The 24,786-nt window shown below is 37.8% G+C and overlaps 1 protein-coding gene across 1 annotated transcript in view; it reads right to left on the bottom strand.

Annotated features, from left to right (window-relative positions):
* Positions 1-1,330: 1,330 nt before the first annotated feature.
* The window catches only part of LOC127420877 (SH3 domain-binding protein 5-like), a 25,042-nt gene continuing 1,586 nt past the window's right edge, over positions 1,331-24,786 (bottom strand). The window contains exons 2-9 of the mRNA XM_051663467.1: positions 23,910-23,972; positions 22,820-22,948; positions 9,929-10,093; positions 9,646-9,776; positions 7,768-7,810; positions 6,175-6,394; positions 4,118-4,420; positions 1,331-3,482 (exon numbers count right to left, since the gene is read on the bottom strand). Coding sequence (XP_051519427.1) covers positions 3,295-3,482; positions 4,118-4,420; positions 6,175-6,394; positions 7,768-7,810; positions 9,646-9,776; positions 9,929-10,093; positions 22,820-22,948; positions 23,910-23,972 — 1,242 coding nt within the window. The 3' untranslated portion in view covers positions 1,331-3,294. The remainder of the gene's footprint in view (positions 3,483-4,117; positions 4,421-6,174; positions 6,395-7,767; positions 7,811-9,645; positions 9,777-9,928; positions 10,094-22,819; positions 22,949-23,909; positions 23,973-24,786) is intronic.

Below are 24,786 nucleotides of genomic sequence, written 5' to 3'. Positions count from 1 at the left end.
CCGTGTGGCATTACGTCACTCGCAAACCTGCTATTCATGTGTGTAGTATGTCACATGATCTCATATACGTTGTGCTAGTTATCCTTTCGGAATTAAATAGTTACTTTGCATTTTTTAATCCAATTTTGTGCATGTTAAAGGAATATTTCGGGTTCAACACAGCATTTGTGCCATCATTTTGATTATTACCACAAAAATGTATTTCTACTCGTCTGCCCTTTTCTTTAAAAAATTCAAAAATAGAGGTTACAGTGAGGCACTTACAATGGAAGTGAATGGGGCCCATTTTTGAAGGGTTTAACCCTTGTGCGACCTTCAGGACATTTTTGTCTTTTTAATTTTATTTTTTTTCTAGCGTTAATGCCAACAGCATTTTGCCAGAGGTGTGTATTTTGGGGGAATTTAGATATTTCAACCTCAGTTCCTATAATACATCTATAATACACTGTGTAGTTACACTCAGGACCTTCAGGACAAAAATGTCCCCATTGAAACCCATTAAAACTGCAATATTTGATCCTGGTGCCATTAAAGTATAAAATCATGAATTCTATGATGTTACGCTTTCATTCCGGATCCCTGGATCCAAAATTTAAATTTTTAATATTTTCCACCAGATGGCGCCATGTTTCTCATGTTTAGCCTATGGAGCAAATACAAGCTTTTCCCCTGTTTTCTGTTTGCTGTATTATAGAGCACTGCAGGCCAACTGAATAAATGATGCAGCTAAAATTGTGTGTGTGTGTTGGTATGGATGTCAGAGTGTGTTTTGTGTGTATTGAGAAATGTGTGTGTGTGTAAAAACAACAGTGGCATTATGTAAATAAACTGGCATTTAAAGGGTTAAAATCCTGAAAATGAATGAATATGTGGTAGTTATGATCAGGACTGATGTTGGTTAAAAAAATTAACTCATTGAAAGTGGGACATAATATTAATATATAATATTATTATGGCAGTTTTTTGACGCTGACATTTTTGTCCTCAAAGGACCTCTGAGTAACTTTTTTAAACTGATGCACAAGGGTTAAATGTTAACTTTTTTTGGCAAATGTTAAGATGTTGAAATCACAGTTAATATTTAGTTGCACGATCGAAATGCATGGTCGAGTGTATTGCATTTTGGTTACAGAATCTCATGCTGTATGCTCTTGTATACTGTACATTTTTGTAAATGGATCATCCTTACAGATAATACAGTATACTGTACAGTGTACTATACACATAGTGTATACTGCAGAAATAGTATGAGTAGTGTGTTAGTATGCTATTCCAAGCATAGCCGTTTCTTACCTCTTATGCATTACAGCAATTTTACATCATTGCAAGTCAACACATGTCTGGCCCATATTTATTGATAAACACGGTTAAATGTGATTATAAAGTGCTATCTAAGAAGAGCAATTACTCTTTATGCACCAAAAACTATGTCAAGTGTTTAAGAAATCTTAGTCCTCTTTTAAAGAAAAGGACTTGATTGGTGCCCAACACCACAAGATTAATGCTCCAGCTCTTTGTTTTGGAATAAAGAAGTCTGACTGTGTGAAATCAAAACAGTGGAAAAGGATTCATGCTACAAGCATCTGTATATTACACAAATAAGAATTTTGAGCTGTGAAAAGACATTGGTAACATCATGATAACAAGACAAACATTGAGTATAAATATATTGCTTTGAACTACTGATCAACCAGTGGAGTGGAAAAACAAAGAGTGAATTCAACATGGTCTCATAGAATCACGTAACTACACCTACGTTTTTGTAAAATGATTTTCACATGGCTCGTTGTACATATCGCAGCAGTTTCCTGGTGAAATGAACACTAGAGGCGCAACCACAACATTGACTTTTATTCACTTTCATACACATCACGAGTAGAACGGCAGATTATCAGTAACACTTGCGTTTCGTCCTGTTCCTCACACAATGATATCTAATGATATCTAAACACTTACTCTAGTGCATGACTCATTTTAACACTTGCATTACATAACTAACTACATTCACAAGCTTCTTCAGGTGCAATCAAATTGCGCGGAAGCTCAACTGATGGAGCATTGCACTTGCAATGCAAATGACTGGGGTACGAGTCCTGAAGAGCGCACAAGGTCAAAGTGTCTTAGATGCATCAGAAAATGGAGTGATTGCTTCAGCAATTGGGTTTTCATCTCACATTTGCTTTTAATGACACTATAGGTTCAGAGACGGATTATGACTTGCAAAGGCCCGGGGGCCAATTATCTCCAAGGGCCCCCCCCTCCACTCCCACTATTTTTTTTTTTTTTCATTTTCATTGTTGATGGGATTTCGAGCGGGTGTATCGCCAAACTGGATCGTGCAACCTTAAATCCCAGGGCCCCCCCGGGCAGTCAAGGGCCCCTGGTAGTCAAGGGCCCCTGGGCACTGGCCCCATTGGCCCGGTCGTTAATCCATCCCTGTATAGGTTAGGTTTTGGTTTAAGCTTTAGGGTAAGGAGGTCGGTTTTGTTGATTTAAAACTCGAACATTTAACTCTCTTTTAGCGCCACACAGTGGACATTTCACCTGCCATGATACCTGTAATATGATTTTGCATTGACAAATGTTGCTACAGTCACGTAATTAACATGAGACCAAGCTGAGCACATTTGAGACGAAGAACATCATCACACAATGCAGACAGAGTAAAAAACTGGTGCAGATATCTTTTGCTACTGTAATTCCGGCATCTCACTTGCCGTTTATTTTTTTATTTTTTTGCTTGATTTTTAGTTTTTAAGTGATCATGGTTTGGCTGGTTAGCATGGGCCAGTTAGCCCTTCCTGGTAGATGCCTTAACTACACTATCTGTTTCCAAAACAGATATTTCTCCATTGTTTGCAAGCAAAATATATTGTAAATTGCAATTTGCACTGAGATATCTTATATCTTTCTCCAGGTATTACAGACCTCCTTGGAAACCCCAGACCAAAATCACGTCATCGGCTAGTGAGACGCCACCTTAATGCAATAGAAGACAGAAATAAAGAGCTGTATCCACTCACGAGACACACAGATAGGAAGAACATGAGAAACATCCACTCAGTGACGACAAACAGTTCACTTCATAGCTGATGTTTTCCTAACATTTATAACACTGTTTCACAGTTTTCTGGGTTAAAACCAGTCTGAGATGAGACAATCTCCATAACACTGAGATGATAAAAGTTCACATAAATCATCAAGTTAGGTTTCCACAATGGTTCCTTTGAAACGACACTGTTTTGATTACGTGGCCCCTGTGCTGAAAGTTTGAACAAGTGGATGTTCTGGAGTTTAAATACTGTTTAAGAGCAGCACTGCTGGTGTGTTGGAGGTCCCAGTGAAAGGGTGAGTGTCTGTTTCGTTGTCGTCTGCGGTTTGGAGCGATAAGCTGCACAGACTTTTCTCCAGGAGCGAGCTTTTCTGAACACTGACGCTGTTTGTATTGTCAGGTTTAACTTCTGCACCATCTGCTCTCTCACCTGCACATAAACACAAATTACTCATGACATCATCACACAGGAGCCAGAGAGGGTTGATGTTATTGTTTATAAGAATTAATGAATGATTTGACTTAAGAGTGAATAATGCCATACATTTCAGTCTGTTCATCATGCAAAGTGATCATATGCCTTCAGGAGACTTGGAATATGATGCACAAGTAGCACAGACTAGATTTATGATATAATTGGGTGCTTTTTTAAGCTTTAAAGTGAGTCACTATCAACTGCCATTGTATGATCTCATTATATGTATGTAGTTAACACAATTACTGTTTTTGAATTTGCTGAAATTTGCATAAAAATATATGGGTGTTTCTTCAACTTTGGGCACTTTTAGCACTGTGGACTTCTAGAAAGACAAGTCTGTTTGACTGTGTGGAAATTATTATGTTTGAAAAATTTATAAAAATCAATTTCACGCATTAAATGTTAAAATGTTTTGTTTATTTCACTCTTTGTTAATGTGATCACAGTTTGATTGTATCAGATATTTCATTGATGTCACTCAGACTCTGGATCATATTGCATGTGTGTTTGTGCACCCACGTTTAATCGTTCAGTACGGTCAGTTCTACATGTCATCATTGTTCAAGGTTGCATCCGTTGGCTCTCACCTCTTTCCTGTTCACAGTCTGGTGACGACGCTCCACTGCACTCACTGCGAGGGCCGAGCACAGGAGACACCTGCTCCAACCCCTCCAGAGACATGGAGCCTGGCAGCTGCAACAGATCAGGGCCGACAGAGAGAGGAGAAGAGGAGGAGGATGACAGGAGAGGATACGGGACAGAAGACGTGGGGCACGTGCAGGACAGGTCCAGAGGAGCAGATGTGGAGCTCATACTGCAGGTTGACTGTGTCTCGGGGTCGTCCTCTGACGTGCCGGTACAATTCTCCTCTTCAAAGTTCACGGATATCACTGAAACAAAAAAACAGAATGCAAACTTAGTGTTTCACTTTGTGCACTTGTGCTGTGTGAATACTGTTAGTCGAATGTAGACCAGAAATAATTGCTGTTTTAGAAGATGATTATCAAATAATGCATCCGTTTTAACAGAAGAGTTAATGTTAGTGCTTTTTTTAAATTATAAGCTTCACTTTAAACCCTCCAAAAATTGGCCCCATTCACTTCCATTGTAAGTGCCTTACTGTAACCTCCATTTTTGCTTTTTTAACCCTTATGCACTGTTCATCATTAAATCATGTTCCAGTTGTTCCTGGTCAAAAGTGACCGGAGACAATAAACTTGTAATTTTTTTTTAATTGTTATGAAACAAATGTAACAACTCTAAATCAAATCGTGTAAAAGCACTAAAGTTGTGCATTGTGGGTGGGATTTTAGGTATTTAGACCTTATTATTATTATTTTTTTATTTACTAATCTATTTACCTATATGACCTTGAACTTGAAAATTGACTTTTTTGATTTTTTTTTAAATGAATATTTTGAACCAATCCTCAAATTATAAACCTCTTATATCTACTTAATTATACATTTAAAAAAGGTCTCAAGAATCAAACTGTGCTGTCTATTTAAAAATAAAATACAATAAAAAAACAGATGAAATTCCAAGTATAACACTAGATGGCTGCATAGAGCTACTTATTCATCCCTGGTTGAAGAGAAGATGATTTCTAGATTTTGTTACAAGTTCTGCATTTAGATATACTGTATATTTAAATATTATCAAAGACTACTTTTGTCAAAGTTTAGCATTTAATTTGATTTGTTAGAGGTTATTTTTGTCAGCATACCTGAAATGAGTAGAATAACAAGTAATCCCTGGTTGTAACAAGGGGTGTGTGTGTGTGTGTGTGTGTTATGGTCTCACCAATTAATTTTGGTGTATGTGTGTTCTGCATTGTGGCTGATTTTATTTTTTTATTTATTTATTTTTTTGGACAAATTAAAAAGAAATTGTTCTGTTTTATTGTCTGACCAGTTCAGTTGTGTGTGTGTTTTGCACTTTTGATGTTTGGTAGTCTCACCCTTTCATGTCTGTGTATTCTTTCTGCATTGTGGCTGATTTTTAGATTTTATATTACATTTATGCATCTGGCTGACGCTTTTATCCAAAGCGAATTACAGTGCACTTATTACAGGGACAATCCCCCTGGAGCAACCTGGAGTTAATTGCCTTGCTCAAGGACACAGTGGTGGTGGCTGTAGGGATTGAACCAACAACCTTCTGCTTACCAGTTCAGTGCTTTAGTCCACTACACCACATTTTATATAATAAATTAAAAATATATATATATATAAAAAACAGTACAAGTGTAACTTTTTTCTCTAACACTTAAGCTGATGCAATCAACTCCAATTTCTTTGTGTGTTTAGATATCAAATGAACGAAAAGTCACCAAGTTTAGTACCCGTCAGATAAAGGAAATATTGATTTCGGTCAAAAATTTGGAAAAATTCGTCCCTCCTTTTAAAGAAAAGGAGGGACGAGTCAAAAATAGTTTTTAGTGGTAAACAACATTATACCACAAATGCTGTCGATTAAACTTCACTTATATTGAACCCAGAATATTCCTTTAAGAACTATATAAGATGATACAAATAAAAAAATGAAAGATTTACTTACGAGGGCATTTTTGCCCCCACATTAAATGTTTTTGTCATTTTTGGTAGCATTTCCCCCTTTATTTCTGACCCTGTATCTCACTCACTAGATATGCCATCAGACTCCATTTTGAAGTTGGTGATATCATCCGTGGCGGCCCCGTCATCTTCGGCCCCCACCCCTCGGCCCCGGGGCCCCATAGCAGAGTGACGCCGGCGTGCGTGAATCTCATTTGAGATGGTCTCCAGGTTGCGCAGGGCGGTCCGGTACTCTGCTTTGGCCTGGGTGAGTTTAGCCTGCCGCTCGTCCACCCATCTCTTCAGTTGCTGCAGGGGAGAAGGAGGACAAGGAAAAGCGGAGAACAGGCACCAATATATTTATTATCAAAATCAGATCAAATCTGCTCATTAGCTTATGATTGAACAAAGAATATTCTTACGTTACTAAACGCCCAAATGCTGTTTCTGCTCTTAGGTGGTAAACCATAAAGTGCAACAGTCTGATTCTGGAAGTAAAAATCCCATTCATTTTTTCCATAGAGGAATTTATTTTCAACGATATCTTATAAACCTTTAAAGACAGACCTACCATGAGCTCTGAGGTTTTTCATAGATGCTACAGTAGATGCTTCTGTTGAAGCCATCAGTCTGTGTTATTTCAACTTTATTGTTTAAAAATCATATTTGATAGCAGAATAGGTAAACAACTACATTACCCATAATCCTGAAGAGAAAGCTTCACCAATCAGAGAACTACGGCCAACAAAGCCCGCGAAACATGCCCAGGAGCGACCGCCCACTCCACTGACGCACTGTGAACGGCCCTTTAAACTACTTCTATATTTGTACGTTTAGGAATATTTTGGAATAAATGCAAAATATATTGTTTCTACACTAATAACGAACAGCTTAAAATCAATAGTTTTATATATTCCTATATCAAACCATTCGCAATGCTTCGTGGGATTGTAGTTCATTCCCTCACAGTCTTGTACGTTTGTCTTTTCGTCTGATTTTCAAATATTTTTTTGCCTCAAAACAAAGTTTGTGATGTTGTGATTCACACTGGAGCTGGTTGGTTTGGTTCATAACTTACAGCTTTTTTATGGAGGATTTTATTTGCAAAAAATGAATAGGAAAAATACTTTCGGGACCCTGACGGCTGAAAAAGTGGGTGGGCACCATTGCACTCTATTGTACTGTGACGTACTGTATAGCATGCTACTGTAGGATTACCATTTATAGATACCATGATACTTACATGATTATTAAAGATACTTCATGGTAATACCATAATAGTAGTGTCCCAGAAACATGGTAATACTATGGTACTGTTTTTGTAAGTATAAAATGAATTGGTTGAATCACTGACTGTTAGGTGAATCTCACGGAAACATGTCTAAGTCACATTTCTCCCCAAAATCAAAATTTTTACATAAAGAAAATGAAGCCTAATTTAAGGTGCTTTTTCATGACAGTTTAATACTTTTAATACTATTGTTAAATCTAGATAATACATATAATTTATTTAAGGAAATGTGCTAAATTGTCATGAAAATAATGCTTAATTTGATCAAATAATTGTAAAAATATGCTTATAACCTTTTTTTAAACTTTTTGTGAGATTAACCCTAAGAAATATAAAGAGTTTAAAAGGTTTATGAAATTAAAACTATAGCACAAAGTAAATATTGGCATACCTCGAGCTGTAGATAATATTTTGCCTTCAATTCAAAGTATGGCCTACAGAGAGAGAGAGAGAGAGAGAGAGAGATTTGAAACAAAGTAACACTACAAGAATCTCCATACAACAACAGAGCTCTGGTGGAGTAACATTGGCCTGTGCACATTCCACGAGCAGAAATACATCTGGAACACATTAGAGGCGCCTCACATTGAACTACATTACCATACACAACCCCACTGACACAGAGCTGGGGCCCGGTGTGGGGCAGAAAACAAAAATATATTTCTCTCTTCTAGAAAACTTCAGTGGGCGATTTTTGGTCCTACGTTGTTTCCATGTGAGAGGAAAATGATCGTGGGCTTTCTTAATTAAAAATACATTTATTCCAGAATGTTCTCATGTTTGAAATGCATTAAGCCTCAGATGTCATGTAAATATAAAATAGGTCCTACAGAATACAAGTGTTTTAGCAATGTTTTTCCCGTTTTGTCTATGTCGACAGTAACGATATTTAGATGCAAAACTGGTAACACAAAATTAAACCTCACTGAGACCTGAAACGTACTCTATACGAGTACATGAACGCAGATGCTTCTAGTTCTGCAAGCTTGATTTTGTGTGTTGTTGCAATCTTAAATGTTTCACAGACAATTTACAACACAACGCGAGTACACACCACAAGCCTGTTGCGTAAACCTTTTTTTTTAAGGCCAGTTTTCTACGTCAGTTCAACTACTGTCACAGTCGGGCAACAATTTAAAGGAATATTCCAGGTTCAATACAGGTTAAAATCAATCGACAGCATTTGTGCATAATATTGATTACCACAAAAATGTATTTCGTCTCGTCCCTCCTTTTCTTTAAAAAAAAACACAAATGTGGGTTCCAGTGAGGCACTTACAATGGAAGTGAATGGGGCCAATCTGTAAATGTTTAAATACACACTGTTTCAAAAGTATAGCCCCAAGATATAAACAATATGTGTGTTAACATGATTTTAGTGTGATTAAATCACTTACTAACCTTTTCTGTGTAAAGAGATCCAATTTTATAACTCTGTTGCCATGACGATGTAATTTCAACAACCCCTACAATGACTAAAAATGTCAATTGAAGCAACAGCTCTAATAATACATGAGTTTTAACAGAAGAAGTCATATAAGTGCTTTTATAAAATTATAAGCTTTAAATTTCACTTCCATCATAAGTGCCTCAATGTAACCTCGATTTTTTTCTGCTTCTTTAAAAAAAAAAGAAAAGGGTGGATGAGTCGAAATACACTTTTTGTGGTAATCAACATTATGTCTCAAATGCTGTCGATTGAGCTTAACTTGTATTGAACCCAGAATATTCTTTTAAACAGACTTCCTGAGCAAATTATTTCAATGTTTGTAAACTCTTGGCACATTATAGCTAGCTACCTGTATAAAAACACATCCAGTTTAATGGCACGGACATTTGAAGGTATCGCCTCTTGAGCACTGAGGTTTCCTACCGCTGCACTAATGCATCAACGTGTGTTCACTTACAATGGAAGTGGATGGGGCCAATTTTTGGAGGGGTTAAAGGCAGAAATGTGATGCTTATAATTTAATAAGAGCTTACATTAATTCCTCTGTTACAACTTGTTTATTATTTGAGCTGTAAAGTTGTTTAAATAGTTGACTTCCATTGTAATGCCTCACTGTAACCCAGCCAGTGTGTATGACTTTACGTTTTGACATCAAAGGCAAAGAATAACCCGATTATTTGAAATCTCATGCTTTTCTTGAGTTGTCTGATTTTTTTTAAATAAGCTGATTTTTTTTGTAGTTATCAGCATGTTGGAGTGCACTATGGATTCTTGAGGTTCACAGTTAATGTGTGATTGATTGATTGACTCGACGCTAACCTGGACTTGTTGATAGTGCGTTTGAGCTTTTTCTCCAGTTGTCTCATGTGGCTAATGGTGGTGTTGTATTTGGCCGCCGTTTCCCTGTGATCGATTTCACTTCGTGTTCTACTTTGCTCCGCCTCCATCACCTAGAAGAGCCAATCAGAGCAATTCAGCCAAAATCAAGATCTCAGCACAGACGAGTTCCCTTTAAAATTGTAAATTGCCGTCTACAATTGAATCAACGTATCTGTAGCATAGCTACGGTCAGTTTTATTAGGTCTGGTGTTGTGTGTCTCACCCTCTGGGTGGCGTGGTTGAGCATCTCTTGCCAGGCCGAGTCGAACTGTCTGCTGTCCTCCTCCAGGAGACGTTCTTCAGCCAGCGCGATGGTTTCTTTCGCTGCTCTGAGGATCTCAGTGGCCCTCTGGTACTCCTGTGTGGCTCTTTGTGCCTCTATCTGAGCCTGAGAGAAGAAAACAGAAGATGATTTAGGACAGTTTCTCCAATGTGCACTCCATTCAGTTCAGTTCACAGCAGTAATTAATTAAGCAATCCAGTGACTGTTAATTAAGTGAACTGCTATTTATGACGTACTGCAATTTGCCAGTTATAGTGAAATGCATTTCTCATTGCTGCTTAGCTTTGCAGAATTTGCCTTCGGCAAGCAAATTACATTCTTTCCATGTCTTGCAACACCTCTGAGCTAGACAGATGCAAGTGTGTGCATGTTAAACTTTGGTAGTTAAACCAAAAAGACAAAAATATGAATAAAAAAAAAAAAAAACTCCTTTTTGGACGTCTTCTCCAGCTACAGTGTGCAACTATTTACAGGGTTTCCAACTTTTCAGCACGCAAATATGCTTGAGCATTTTGAGAGCTTCAAAACAGCGTTTTGCCATCCGACAGGCAAGGGTCCCCCTCGAGCATCTCGCCATATTGGACGTATTCATTATGGCCAAAATATGGGATGTCCTAGCTAAAACAGGACAGTTGGCAACCCTAGGTGGTACTCTTGTTGATGGTGTAAACATACCGAGGTTCAGAGCCAAATAATACAATGTCAGAAAGTGCTGCCTTCTAGTCTTCCCAGGAACTTACAAGTTCGTAATTACAACGTGATGTACGTTAATACAACATGTATGTAATTGTGTGTAATTGGTGTTTGATCTACTTTATCTTAATGTGCTTTTATGTACTTTTATGGAGTGATGTTCACTCCATTATCTAACATCAATGACTAAAATGCTAAATTCCTCCCTCTTGTTTGAAATCTTGCAAGGTTCCAATGACGACAACAGTGTTACCAGATTAGCCAGATTATCATTAGCGGTTCAGCTTTAATGGGTCACATGACCACTGCAGTCTCTCTATCTCTATTTCTGCAGGATGAGTCACTCATTTAGAGGAGATCCCTCTTGCATTATTTACATCTATATTCTGCTAAAGAATTCATAAAGAAAACTGGTAGAGCTTGAGACAAGGAGCCAATGTATATTTCATATAGGTCTCTCTCTCTCTCTCTCTCTCTCTCTCTCTCTCTCTCTGTTTCTCACACACACTCTCTCTTTGTCATGTCTGTATCTTCAAGCACTCACAAGATCTCAGTCTGAGCAGAAAGAAGACTACTTTAAATCCATGAGGGATTTCACATTAATATCCACTGAACCAACAAACAGCCATTTTATTGATTTGCCAGGATTGAATCTGAAAGCTTTTTTGTGTTAAATGGAGCTGAGTGTACTATACTCTTATTGATAGCTGAAAGCCTCATGAAATTAGCTAAAATATTTGATTAAAAAAAACCTGCAAGGGGTGGAAAATGCATACAACTTTTATGAATGACAGATGTTGCAATTCTGTGGAAATATGTCTGTCTGTCTTTTGTTCTGTCAATTGTTCTATCTATCTATCGATTGTTCTATCATTCTCTTTTGTTCTTCTGTCTTTCTATCAATAAATCAATAAAGTGATTTGATTTGATTTCTCTGTGTTGCCAATGGTATTGATGATTAAATTCTGTTGTGATTATGGATACACTGTCCAACCCTCCATCTACACCCAAGTGAAGAGCTAACAGAAGTGGACAGGTGAGGAGAGAGAGATTTTATACACAACACGGCAGACAGATGAGTCATCAACTCAGACATCGGTTTGTATCTGTGAGATGAAGGGCACACTTGTTTTTCTCGAGTTCATGACTTGCCCTCACAGTATCTAGCACGTAAGACAATGCATCAACTCAAACGTGTACAAAAATAACCTTTCTGACCATTGTCTAAAATTGGCCATTGAACATGCTGAAACAATGTACTGCACCAAACAATAGCTCCATTTACCACGCTGCTGTCGCAAATTTGAGAAGGCGTGTCAGCGTGGACACACTGCTAACACTGGTGCATTTATCTCTGGTCTACTGAACTGAAAACCAACACTTATGATAGACAGATATATTGACCAGGACATCAATGGACAATACTTTAGTAACCATGCCTGCTTTGACGATTAACCTTGTGTCACCTCCATAACAGCCTTGTCAATAGACCGTGCACTACTTTTAGTGACTTTTGAATACATTTTGAGGTTTGAGAAACACAAAAAATCCCAGTTGACTACTAATCAACACCCATACTTAACTGCCACCATTGTGTTTCATTATTAGCTGAAATGACCATCATACACCACATAACCACAGAATGCTAAAAATAAAAATTGAGCTTCCTATAGCAGTCTACAATATGATGACAGATGAAGAAGCTATTCAAACAGGTCACTGAGCGTCACTCCTCAGAATAGTGTGTTTTTGACCGAGCTGCTGAATCATAAAGAGCCGTAGTGTCTAGCCGGACTGCAGCAATTACAGGCCTAAAGCCGACACTGTTGTTATTTAACTCGTGATAGTCTGCACTCATAAAGACCCATCCAGAACCAGTACAGCCTACTGAGGGATCCTACAGAGATGGTCACACAATGAGGGATGGTGCAACCTAGTGGTTTGATAACTGAAACATTGAACATTCAAACCATTTTATATCTACCATTGCTTGCTGTTTATCATACACTTTTGATTCACTTACATAGTATAAGTTAGGGTGTTTTTAGCATTAGTTGTATTTAGTGTAAATGTACTGTATGTTTAATGCTGTCACCCTAATTGAGATGCTTGTTGCCAATGTTAACAAAACTGTTCTCGCATGTATCATCAGAGCAAACTTGAATGGCAGAGGAGAATATTTTCAGTGAATGATGACCCATTTTTCTGTCTTTTCCTCACACAAAGCTATCATATGCCTTAAAGGAATATATGAAGGCTGTCGATTGAGCTCAGCTTGTATTCAACCCAGAATATTCCTGTAGAAGACTTGGAATACAGCGGACAATATCACTAAGATCACTATAAGCTACTACTGATTATAAATATGAAGGGGTAACTGAGTTAAAAAAAGGTAGCTTGACTCTAGTTTAACTACTTTGAAACTGTAGTTTGCCAAGCTACATGCAAATATAACGTATCTTCCCCAACACTGGTGCACTGATGTTTCTGATAACACTTTTGCTCATAAGGTCAGGGTTAGTAAACACTGTAATGACAGATTAGTTATGTCAGTGAAGGGTCTCACTTCCTGTCTATTGTAAGTGTCGCACTGTAACCCAGATTTTTGCATTTGTTTATAGAAAAGGAGGGATGAGTCTAAAATAATTTTGTGGTAATCAACATTATGCCACAAATACTGTCGATTTAGCTTAACCTGTATATTCCTTTAAAGTCAGCATGAAGGTAAAGTGTACCTGTTTACTTTCATAATACATGTTCCTGGTCTCATTGTACGCACGTTTTTTGGTTTTTGTGGATAAAATGTCTTTTTAGCTGACGTTGTCCTTCACAGCAGTCTTTTGAGGTGAGGAAGAGAGAGACATACGCCATGTTTTTTTCTGATAGCTTATTTTTCCATTTTTATTTTGGTAATTCTTTAAGCACACAGCACGGTCACAGTCCAAGTGTGTGATTTTCTCTGCTTTTCTGACCTATTTCCAGAGTCCATCCAGAAGCGTCAGACATGAGGCGGATGGATATTTCATGACTAGCGTTCACTCTGCATTGAAATCATGTTCGGTTAACATTTAATCACATCAGCTGAAGATGCAGAATCACCTCGATGTGCCCTAAACTCACTGTGACCTACTAAACACAGTGACCCAGTTTCTCGCCTCACGCTTTGACTGTCAAGTAAGTTCTTCACTTGAAGAAACGGAGGAAACCGGCCGTTCTACTAACACAGTAACTCTCCTTTAAAGGCAGGAAAATTAACCATGCTGCTTTTTTTTTTTTTTTTAAACAGAAAATTTCCCCTTTTTCTTTATAAATGCGGGTGAACTATTCCTTTAAATAGCACTCACTTTAAATGTGGAAGTTTAACTTCCCCCGGCTGCTGTTTTTAGCACGATCGCACAGGAACACCCTTCATTTACAGATTAAGATAAGATGTCCATCCAGACATACACATAATCGGCCTTTCATACACAAAAGACAGCGAAGAATTCCAGCATCCATTAACAAGGCCAGTAACATTCCACAATCTCATCCAAAATAAGACAAAGACGTCTGTTTTCCATCCACACAGATCCGTACGGCTCTAATGGTCTTTGGGTGGAGCAGAGCGTAAACAGTCCATCTCTTTCCTGAGGACGCTCCATGTTTTCCGCAATCCCAGCTCTCTCTCTTATATCTCTATTCCATGATTACTCTAGATGGAAGACTTTAGTGTGTGCCAAGCATTCCTGTAATTAAATAATTAATTTGAAATTTACTTTAAAATGTTTCTGCTTCTATGAAGGCCGTGTAGTGCAAAGCAAAAACAGCAACTCTGAAAACAAATATTATAAAATGATATAAATATATATATAAAAATGTATATTAAAAATATATTTTTATATATAACATAAAATAAAATTAGCCAGAATTTATGATTTTGTTCTCTTAAACACATGGGATGGAAATGCTACTTTATTTTTAAATATTTTTTGAGATATTCCGCTTTTTTGCATAAATTAAATTTGCAGCTCGGATAGAAACAAAACTAATGTTGTCACGTGACTTCAGCATGTCACAATATTTAATTCAGTAATCATTTCAGAAATAAAAGTTGTTATTTTGCATTTTAAATCCAATTTTATGTAAAAATGTCTTCACTTTTGGCAGTCTGATCAAATATCGAGTCCAGAAAAAAAAGATAAAAATTGTGGCCGATATCACTTCTGGTCCATTAACAACACTGGGAATGTTAAATGTAGGGTTAAAAGAGTATCTCTTGCATATAGAAAATGTGCATATTGTGAGTTGTAGGAAGGAGTGGGGTAAGTTGTCACCCCCTTAATCTAAGAAACAATTTGCAGCAATTTATTAAAGCAAGGTAATTAATGCATATGTAAAATCTGTGTGCAGTATACACACTACATGCTGCAGAAATAGTAGTAGTATGGGAGTATGTTTTTCCAAACATAGTCAAGCGTTACAAAGTCTTGCGTTAGCAACAGGAATCAGAAAAGAAACATTTACAATTATTCAAATATTTCAAAGTCCAGTTAAAGGGATAGTTCACTCAAAAATGAAAATTCTGGTGTAGGTGTGTAAAGGCCCAGGCGTACTTCGTTTTTGCGCGTTCCAGATTGGCTCACGCCTGGTCGACCACGTTGCCTTTGTGAGTATACTCTTCTGACTGTGAGTGAATATGAACATGTTTGATGCATGCCCATTACAACTTCTGTGTGATACTCTTTTAGTACAGTCAATAGCCGCTGCATGCGTTAGCTACACGCACAGCCAAGGACCACATGCCCGGGTCAAAAAAATCTAGGTGATGCGCGGTCAAGCCGTGTGGCTGTGCTGATGATGCAATTTGCATCACACATACTGTGCGCGGACACCTGAAGTGTACTTTGACCTTAACAGATCAATATTTAAGTCCTTTTATGCTAGAAATCCTTCTCCCTGCCCAGTAGGGGGCGATATACATGAAGAATGTGAATCAAAACCACAAGAAGAGGAATGTTAAAATTGAAAGTTAAAGTGTAGATTGACTGAGCAGGGAGGAGAATTTATAGTAAAAAAGGACTTAAATATTTATCTGTTTCTCACCCAACCTATCATATCGCTTCTGAAGACATGGATTAAACCACTGGAGTCATATGGATTACTTTTATGCTGATTTATGTGATTTTTGGAGCTTCCAAATTTTGGCACCCATTCACTTGCATTGCATGGACCTACAGACCTGAGAAGTTCTTCTAAAAATCTTAGTAGATGAAAAAGTCACACATTTCTGGGATGGCATGAGGGTGAGTAAATGATGAGAGAATTTCAATTTTTGGTTGAACTATTCCTTTAACAGTTCTTCATTTGCATATGAGATGATGTTAGAATTTGAACGTGAGAGACGCTTTGCACCAGACATTTCTGTGATTTGATTGGAGATTGCATTTGTTGTTCATTTCAGCCTATACAAATTATTTCTCAGTCTAGACGACACCTCTACTTGCACTATTGACTGCAGCAGTTCAAATCTGAGCAGTCAAGTTGAGAAAGGTCAATTGGACAGCACAGGGATTTGTCCATGATTAGTGAGTGTTTTGTGGGATTCTAACAGATAAACACAACACTATGTTTTTATATGACCAACATGCCCTGCTGAAATCTGCTCATCTCTAATCAACAGAAGCACACACACACACACTCACACACATGCTGTGAAGGGTTGTCAGGGTCAGCGTTCACGTTGTGAGGTCATGTCTCATTGATGGCTGATGTCAGTGCTCACGTGTCGCTCAGGACAGCACAGATGTGACAGCAGCTGAATGAGGTGAGAGCAACACACGCACACACACTGCAGCACAACACTCACGTGCTGATGTGTTAAATAAAAACACACAAGCTTCAGAACTAAAAGTGGAAAAGAACAAGAGATTCTTTCCTCATCGTGGTCGTCATTTCTGTATCTCTAGTTCTCTGCCTAACAACACCCTAGCAACCGGCCTGAGTCTGTGTTGATCTGTTTGTCCATCTATCTGTCTCTCTATATATTGGTCTCACTATCTGTCATTCTATCTGTCTGTCCAATTGCCTTCCTGTCTGTCTCTCGATTGTCTGTTCGTTCTATCTGTCATTCTATCTATCTGTCTATCCGTCTTTCTGTCTGTTGGTTTGTCTGTCTATATATTGGTCTTTCTATTGGTCACTCTATTTGTCTATGTCTGTCTGTCCATTTTATCTATCTGTCTGTCTGTCAGTCTGTTCATTCTATCCGTCTTTCTGTCTGTCTCTCTGTCACTGTCTGTCTGTCTGTCTGTCTGTCGTTCTATCTATCTGTCTATCTTTCTGTCTGTCTGTCTGTTGTTCTATCTATCTGTCTATCCATCTTTCTGTCTGGCTATATATCTATCTATCTATCTGGTTGGCAGCTGGAGGTGTTAGCGTGTGGCGTGCTCTGATTGGCTGATTAGGGGGTGTTGGCGATCTGACTGTGAGAGACATTTGGCACTGCCCGGCCTAGACTGTCTGTCTCACCTACTGACACACAGTGAGACAGACAGACAGGACATGTGTTGGTTTTCTGGGGTGACCACAGGACAGTCACACCAAACCACTTTCATTTGATTACTAGCACAAAAAAATGCACACACACACTTGCTTGCCTCTACCACCACACATGTTGATTAGCACCGTTTGAGTGTCTTTTTCCAAAAGGGAAAGCCACATTTTGATTAAAGATATAATTTGTACATTTTGTGTCTGCTCAATGATTACAAGTCAATGTAAAGATTACGAGATTTCAAAGTGTTTACTTCTGCTTAAACAAACCAGGTTTTACCAGGTGCGTTTAAAAGATTAGCTGAGGTCATCTGTTTCTGATTGCCACTATACTCACTCTATGACTAATCTGACATCATTTGTTTTACGGCGTGTCAAAATAGACTTGGAATATGAGCGGGTGAATTCATCTTCTGTGTGTGTCTGATGGCTTCTCACATCTCACTAATGACTGTAAATCACTTCAACTGTTAACCAAATAATCCAGTTTATCTCATGTAATCTATCTCACCCACATGCAACAAAACACCCGGACACTAATAGGTGTCATTTACGGTGGGGGCTTTTGGCTACGGTCGATTTTGTCTGCACCACTTATGAAATAGCTTGCGGCAAAGGTTATATCTAAAAGAGGAATTATTGAGCGTGAGTTTTCATGTGTTGTTATCAGCACTGAAATTTGTATTATATTCAGTTTTGCCGGGTGTTTGTCATGACCCTTTTAAGAGAAGTGAAATGTGGACTAAATTAGTAGCATATGTCGTTATTACCACACTAATGTTTAGAGGTCGACCGATAGTGGATTTTACCGATGCCGATAACCGATTAATCAACCGATAGTTTTTAAAATTGATACTGAATGAATAATTAACACAAAGTAAAATAGTGCTGAACTTTATTACAGTTGCTGAACTTTATAACATTCCTATCCTGGCTGTTAAAAAAGAGAATTTAATTTTCATCTAATGTGCATAAAATAAATAAATAAAAAGTTTTAGTCGGTCCATATTTTCAAATGTTAAGTCAAAAGAAAAAAACGTTTTAAACACTTCAATAGACAGTTCACATGGTGTTACACTTGCACTGATTCCTACTACTCCAGACTCAAGCTTCATAATAACAGCGAAACACCACATTGTTTTTTATTCAGTACAGTTGTATGTAGAGTAGCAATATTCACAGATAGCAGTGGTATTCGGCTGAACTCGGTGGTGCAGTGGCTCAGACTATGAGCCCAGGCCAGGGGCTGTTCAATCAGACAGAACACAACAGACTGGAATAGAACATGAGGATCTCGAGACACACATTTCCAAGTTGAACATCTTTCCTGACAAAGCATTTAAACAACTCGTTACTTAATCTGAGAAACACTTATAAGAGAGCAAGATGTAATGGCCAAAGACCTCCACCAACTGTAAGGGGCTGTTCACACTTAACGCTTTTGTAACCATCCATTTGTTTTTCTATGTAAACGCGCGCTAGACGAACGTCTTTGTTTCCCTTTGTTTTTGTTTATTCAGCGTCTCGTGTTTTTTAGATGATGTGTCTAATTAAAAAGAACTTTAAAAGCATATTGAGACACCTGCTTTCTCTTAAACTGTATTTGTTGCGCTGTGTCTAGCCTTTTTAAGTGCAAGAATATGATCGATCTGAAGTCATCGTATTACAGTGAGAATAATTGTTTTAATTGAAATCAGATGCGTTTCTGATTTGTTTATATGTTTCTCTCGGCTGCATGAAGATATTCATTTGCTTTCTCACGTCACTAGCTTTAAATATGCAATTTAGCTGGCTAACGAATGCATAAACCTGACCAGCTGGATATAAACTAATGCAAATAGATGGTAATAGATGGTAACAATCGTGACATTTAAACATTTGGGTAGGAGTTGCGTGTATTTTTGTCACATTGTTCTAACCGCTTGAGGTTAGCTTTAATGTTAGCATCCTCTCAGCCTTGTCGGCATACATACTGCTGTTCTCTACTAATGCAGCATCTATTCAACAAATTATTACTTTATAATAAGAAGACAACGTGTACTGTAGTGTACGGTATACATACCTTTTCGTTGTTGATGTTTTAAATCCACATCTGAAATGTTCTGCTCCACGCAGTGTGTAGTCTCACGTGTCAAAACAAACACCACAAGGCATCAGTGAAGTGATAGTTTTTATTTCACCTCTAGAGGTCGCGCTCATACAGTATAATGACAGCGGACCCTTCCCAACAGCTCCAGCACTGGATGCAACGGGGAAAAACTATCGGTGTGGATTTTTGCCGATAACCGGTAGTTCCAGAAATCTGTTAACAGTGCCGATTAATCAGCAAAACCGATATATCAGTCGACCTCTACTTCTGTTTGGTTCTAAGTGTGTTATAACTGAGTTGAGAAGCTGAGACAAATTCTCACCAAAGTCACTTCCTGGATATAAAAGGCTCTTTTATAGCTGTTTAAGAAAGATGCAAGAGTGAACTCTCTATTATGTGCTGATTTATTACTGTCACAAGGTGATAATAAGGAGAATTTCATGGCTGAAAGCACCAGCGACCTTGAATCCATCCTTACAACCGACAGATTAATGAACCACAACACACAACACTCCAGACGGGGCTCGACACACACACACTTCCCCCTTCAATGTAAGTCTATGGGACTTTTTCATTAGTTTTATCATCTGTCAGGTGAAAATCCTAAGTCTGATCAATTTGAAAAGTATGAGCACACCTGTACTCAACAAGCCACATGATTTGAGGAATCATTTATATCTGTAGCACAATGGTGCGGGACGAGTTATGTACAGAAGTTCAGCACTTTGGTTTCGGGGTAACAGGGTTTGTTCAAATCACTAACAATATGAGTAAAAGTAACCGTTCTGCCTGCCTGAGGAAAGAGGATTTTAAATACACACATTAGGAGCAAGTCAATTTTCATGCTCTCTCTAAAGCTGTTTCCAGCCAAAGCCTGTTTGCAAGCAAATTACTCTCACGTCTGTATGCCGGGATGCAGGTCATTCATTACAGAGTGGCTAACAGCGCATGCTGTGTTCAGGGGGAAGGAAGGGGTCATGTGATTGAGGAGTTAAACTGGGACAAATGTGTCTTCATCAACAACTGCTCTGAGAACTTGAGACTACTGAACAAACACAAAATGTGTTATTTTGCAATATGTGACACTGTTCTGCCACACTGCAGTACATCAGTCATGCAAACATGCTTTATATTAGAGATTTCACTTTAAAAAGAGCTATGCTAGTATGTTTTTTATGTACCAAGGTGTTTTGCACCGTTTTCTAACCAGACATGATGCAACAAAGCAAAAAGCGATAAAAATGATTTCTTTCAAGTTAAGCTGAATTTCTTTCCTAACCAGAAGTGAGCATGATGAGAAACAGGGCATTTTGCTTTCATGACTGGTCGTTTGCTTTCTATTTCCCACAGTAACATCTCATTGGTCCAAAATCCTGCTCCACAGCAGAAAATTAAATATCAAATATGTTCTGAGCTTTCATTCACTCAAAAAATATATTTTAGCCTATTTTTAAAATGTATGCATTTCAATTTCATAACAAAATTCCATCAAATTGCATTGTGTAATGTTTAACTAAATTGAATTAATAAAGCTTAAAATATGTTTTTCTGTTTTTATTCTATAGTATTTTATTAAAGATTACTTTTTGTTATTAAATTGAAATGCATAAATCTTAAAATATATATATTTTTTGAGTGTTGTGGACAGAAAAATTACTGTTTGCGTTGCAGCTTGCTGGACACTACCGTGATGGTAAAACCGTGAATCCATCACTAAACCATGGTACATCAACTGTACTTCTTTAGAAAAAATTTTTTTTTTATTTTTTCCCTTTTTCACCCAATTTGGAATACCCAATTCCCAGTGCACTTTTTAAGTCCTCGTGGTCGCGTAGTGATTCGCCTCAATCTGGGTGGCGGAGGCTTCATGCCATCCACCGCGGCATCTGCGCTCAACTCACCACACGCCCCACCGAGAACGAACCACATTATAGCGATCATGAGGAGGTTACCCCATGTGACTCTACCCTCCCTAGCAACCTGGCCAATTTGGTTGCTTAGGAGACCTGGCTGGAGTCACTCAGCATGCCCTGGGATTTGAACTAGCGAACTCCAGGGGTGGTAGTCAGCGTCTTTTACCACTGAGCTACCCAGGCCCCCCCATTGACTGTAATTCTAAAGGTTACAATGTTATGTTATACAGTTTTACTGTATATTGGCTTATAGTGAACTAGATGAAAAACACACTTTTGTTCTATAAATTTAAGATTGCTATAAAAAAATAAAAAATTAACTGAACTCGACACAATGGTCATTGGGCCATAAATTGTTTCCTGATGTTCAACAGGCCTCCATGGCAACAGCCAAACCATCATTGCATAACTCTAGTAATGTTGTGCCCTTTCCTGTTGGCCGAGGCCAACGAACATATTTCTTAGAGTTTAAGAGGGCCTAAACATGCTTTCCTATGTGTTCATTCCCAGGACAATATTCCATAAGATTCCATGTGAAGTGACATCATGGAAAGACTCATGTATAACATCAGGAAACTGTGATCTTAAAACTTTTAAGCCTGGTAAACCAGTACATTACCCACTTCACATAGAGTCTCAAGACTCAAAACTTGTTTAACACTGGTTTTTGAGCACTTTTGAAAAAAGAAACATTGGGAACTATTTTACAATCAATGGAAGCATCTCAATTTGTGTACTTCCAGTACATACTAAAAGTATGTGCTTCACTGGAAATGGTAATGTATGTAATTTAAAGAGCTTTAAAAATGTTGTAGGAGCTTCTATCACCAACCTTTACACAGTGCTATGTTATGATATCGAAACACATTTACTATAATGCATAATTTGAAAAATTACATTTTAACACCTGTATTACAGATTACACACTTATTACAGTGTCATTAACTTTCATGGTAGCTAACCTCATACAGTGTTAGACTTTGGACTCCCAACCAAGCATGCAGGCTGACACGTGAGACGAAATTGTCACAGAAGCAACACAAAATGACATGGTTGCTTTAGAAAATGTGCTTTTCATTTCGCATTTGCTTTTAGGACACTATCGGTCAGGTTTAGGTTGACGTTTTAGGCTAGGGAGGTGCGTTTTGCTAATTAAAACCTCCATCTAACATTCACCTTAAAGAATTGTCTGATTACGACACCATTTCACTTTCATTTGCCATCCTCCTGCTGGACATTTCAATGGGAAACTGCAGCCAAACGTTTAATGAAGCACATAATTTCGTTTTTCAAAAATGTTGCCATGGTCACGTAATGTTCATGAGATCAGACTGTCTATAACAAAATTTAAAGTTGTAGGTAATATTAGCCAAAAATGTGTGCATCGATGCATACTACAAAAATCCTACAGAAATAATATCTTCTAGGCACCTTGGTGTACTATTCTTAACATAGTATGATTAGGAATGCACTAATCCTAATCTTGCATACTATTTATGATGGATAGTATGCAAATTAAAATCCAGTCATGGAGAATAATCTCTGCTAAATGTAACTATGATTAAACAAACTGCGAATTGATGGCTGGGCTTTAACAAAGCTCACCTGCCGGGCCGCACGTCTGGCCTCCCAGTACGGTTTTGAGTCTTCTACAGCTTTCCCGATCTTCTTCACCTGTTCATCCAGCTTGACAGTGGCCTCCACAAGGACAGCGCGAAACTTCTGCCTGGAGTCCTAAAGAACAGAGACACCAATGTAAGTCACCTGTAAAGATCTGACAGATGCCAAACTCGAGTCATACAGCTCATTCCACAACTACGAAACGCTTCAATAATCATTCTGTTGTTGCTCCCTGAAAAGCGCTGCTTCGGCAAACTCAATTCAACATGTAACACAGTTAACCAGGAATCTACACACTACCATCTAGACAGAAAACTCTTCCTCAGCAGAAGGAAACAAGCTTGTTTGTTGCGAGGCAGAATTGTATGCCGTATTTAGTTCTACCTGTGATGAATCTGTCGACAGGTGGATTTGGTTACATATGACACATATTTTAAAAACAGTGACATGTACATCCTTCCAGACAGGACCTCAATGACAAAAGAGATGTCAGAGAGATTGAAACTTCCTCAGACAGGACGCTTCCTGCTCCACACTGGTAATTAATCAGCCACATACAGTAAAAATACAGATAAATGTATGAGGGTTTTGTAATGTGTTTTTTCATAAAAAAGAGAACTTCAAAATTGGAACAAATAGCAGAAATTTGAAATTAGAAAAAGAGGACTTTAAAAAACATATGTCTGTATATTTGTTATATATATATATATATCATACCATAGTTACACCATGGTACACTCACAGTATTTTATTAAATGATGCATGGGCTATATGAGAGAAGTAAATCATAATTCAGCTTAAACAAAGTATTGAAATAGATATTTTTATTCCATTTTAGCAGCTGTTGAGAACTCGTGGCTTTCCAAACAGGAATTCTAGGCTCTGATAGAGGAGATTTCCTCTGTCCACTCAACAGATATGCAAAGGATGTCAGTCACATGTAAGACACTTCCTATTGGTTGGTGAAGGAAAGGGGTTAGGGCGGAGAGCTCTGAGACAATTTCCACTTTGGAATTTCGCCTGCAACCACTCCAGCAAAAACAGTGACAGCACAAAACAAGCATGTGAGCCTTACCTCCAGTTCTGTCTCCCATCTGTTGATGTTATCTGTAGACTGATTCAGTTTCTCAAGCTCACCCTGTAGTGATCAAGTGAGACATGGGGTGTTAAGATTGCAGTAAGATGGCTTTTGCAATCCAAGCAATAAAACAACATCTGGAATGTGTTATCCAAGTAACCCAAAACCCATGTTAGCTACACACCGATGACACACAGATGTTTCAAGCTGTTGGTTTTGTTAACAGATCAGTTTATTTTCCTGGATGGGTGAAGAATGAAAAAACTAGAACACCCTTAAAATAAAAGTTCTTTAACTTTACTAAAGAACAATTTTTGCCTGTGTTGGGATCTTGGCTAAAGTTTTATTTTTATTTTATTTTTTTTATTTTTTTGGAGAACTTTCTTCAAATCAGCAAGTTGGTTTATTGTTTCTTCATAGCACCACTACCTACAGTGGCCTGAAAAGTATTTGGACACTTTAGCCACACTTAAAAAATGTCTGAATGTGATTGTATTAAACAAGATATCTAACCAAGTGGCATTTATTTTAAAGAAAGATTGCTCAAGACACTTTTCAAGCAAAACATTTCATAAACAGAAGTTGTTAGTTTGGAGATGCTTAAAAAAAATAGATCAACTTTTCAAAATGAAGATAAAGTATTTGGACAATTATGGACACAAATAAAAATGAGACATTTGCTTTTCTCAGAATTAACTTTTCTGAACTATTTTTGCTCGATGACTTTTAATCAACTTATATCCAAATGTGTCTCCGTTTTGAACATTAGAACTATTGTTTTATAATTTGAACCGACAAATGTCTTTTGCTAAATGTTTTGCTTGTGAGCTTGTGCTATCTTTCTTTAAAGTAAATGCCACTTGCGTTTGTTTTT

Source organism: Myxocyprinus asiaticus, chromosome 30 (genome assembly GCF_019703515.2).
Source record: "Myxocyprinus asiaticus isolate MX2 ecotype Aquarium Trade chromosome 30, UBuf_Myxa_2, whole genome shotgun sequence".
NCBI lineage: Eukaryota > Metazoa > Chordata > Actinopteri > Cypriniformes > Catostomidae > Myxocyprinus > Myxocyprinus asiaticus.
Note: the sequence above shows the minus strand (reverse complement) of the source record. Positions and strands in the feature narration are given on the sequence as shown.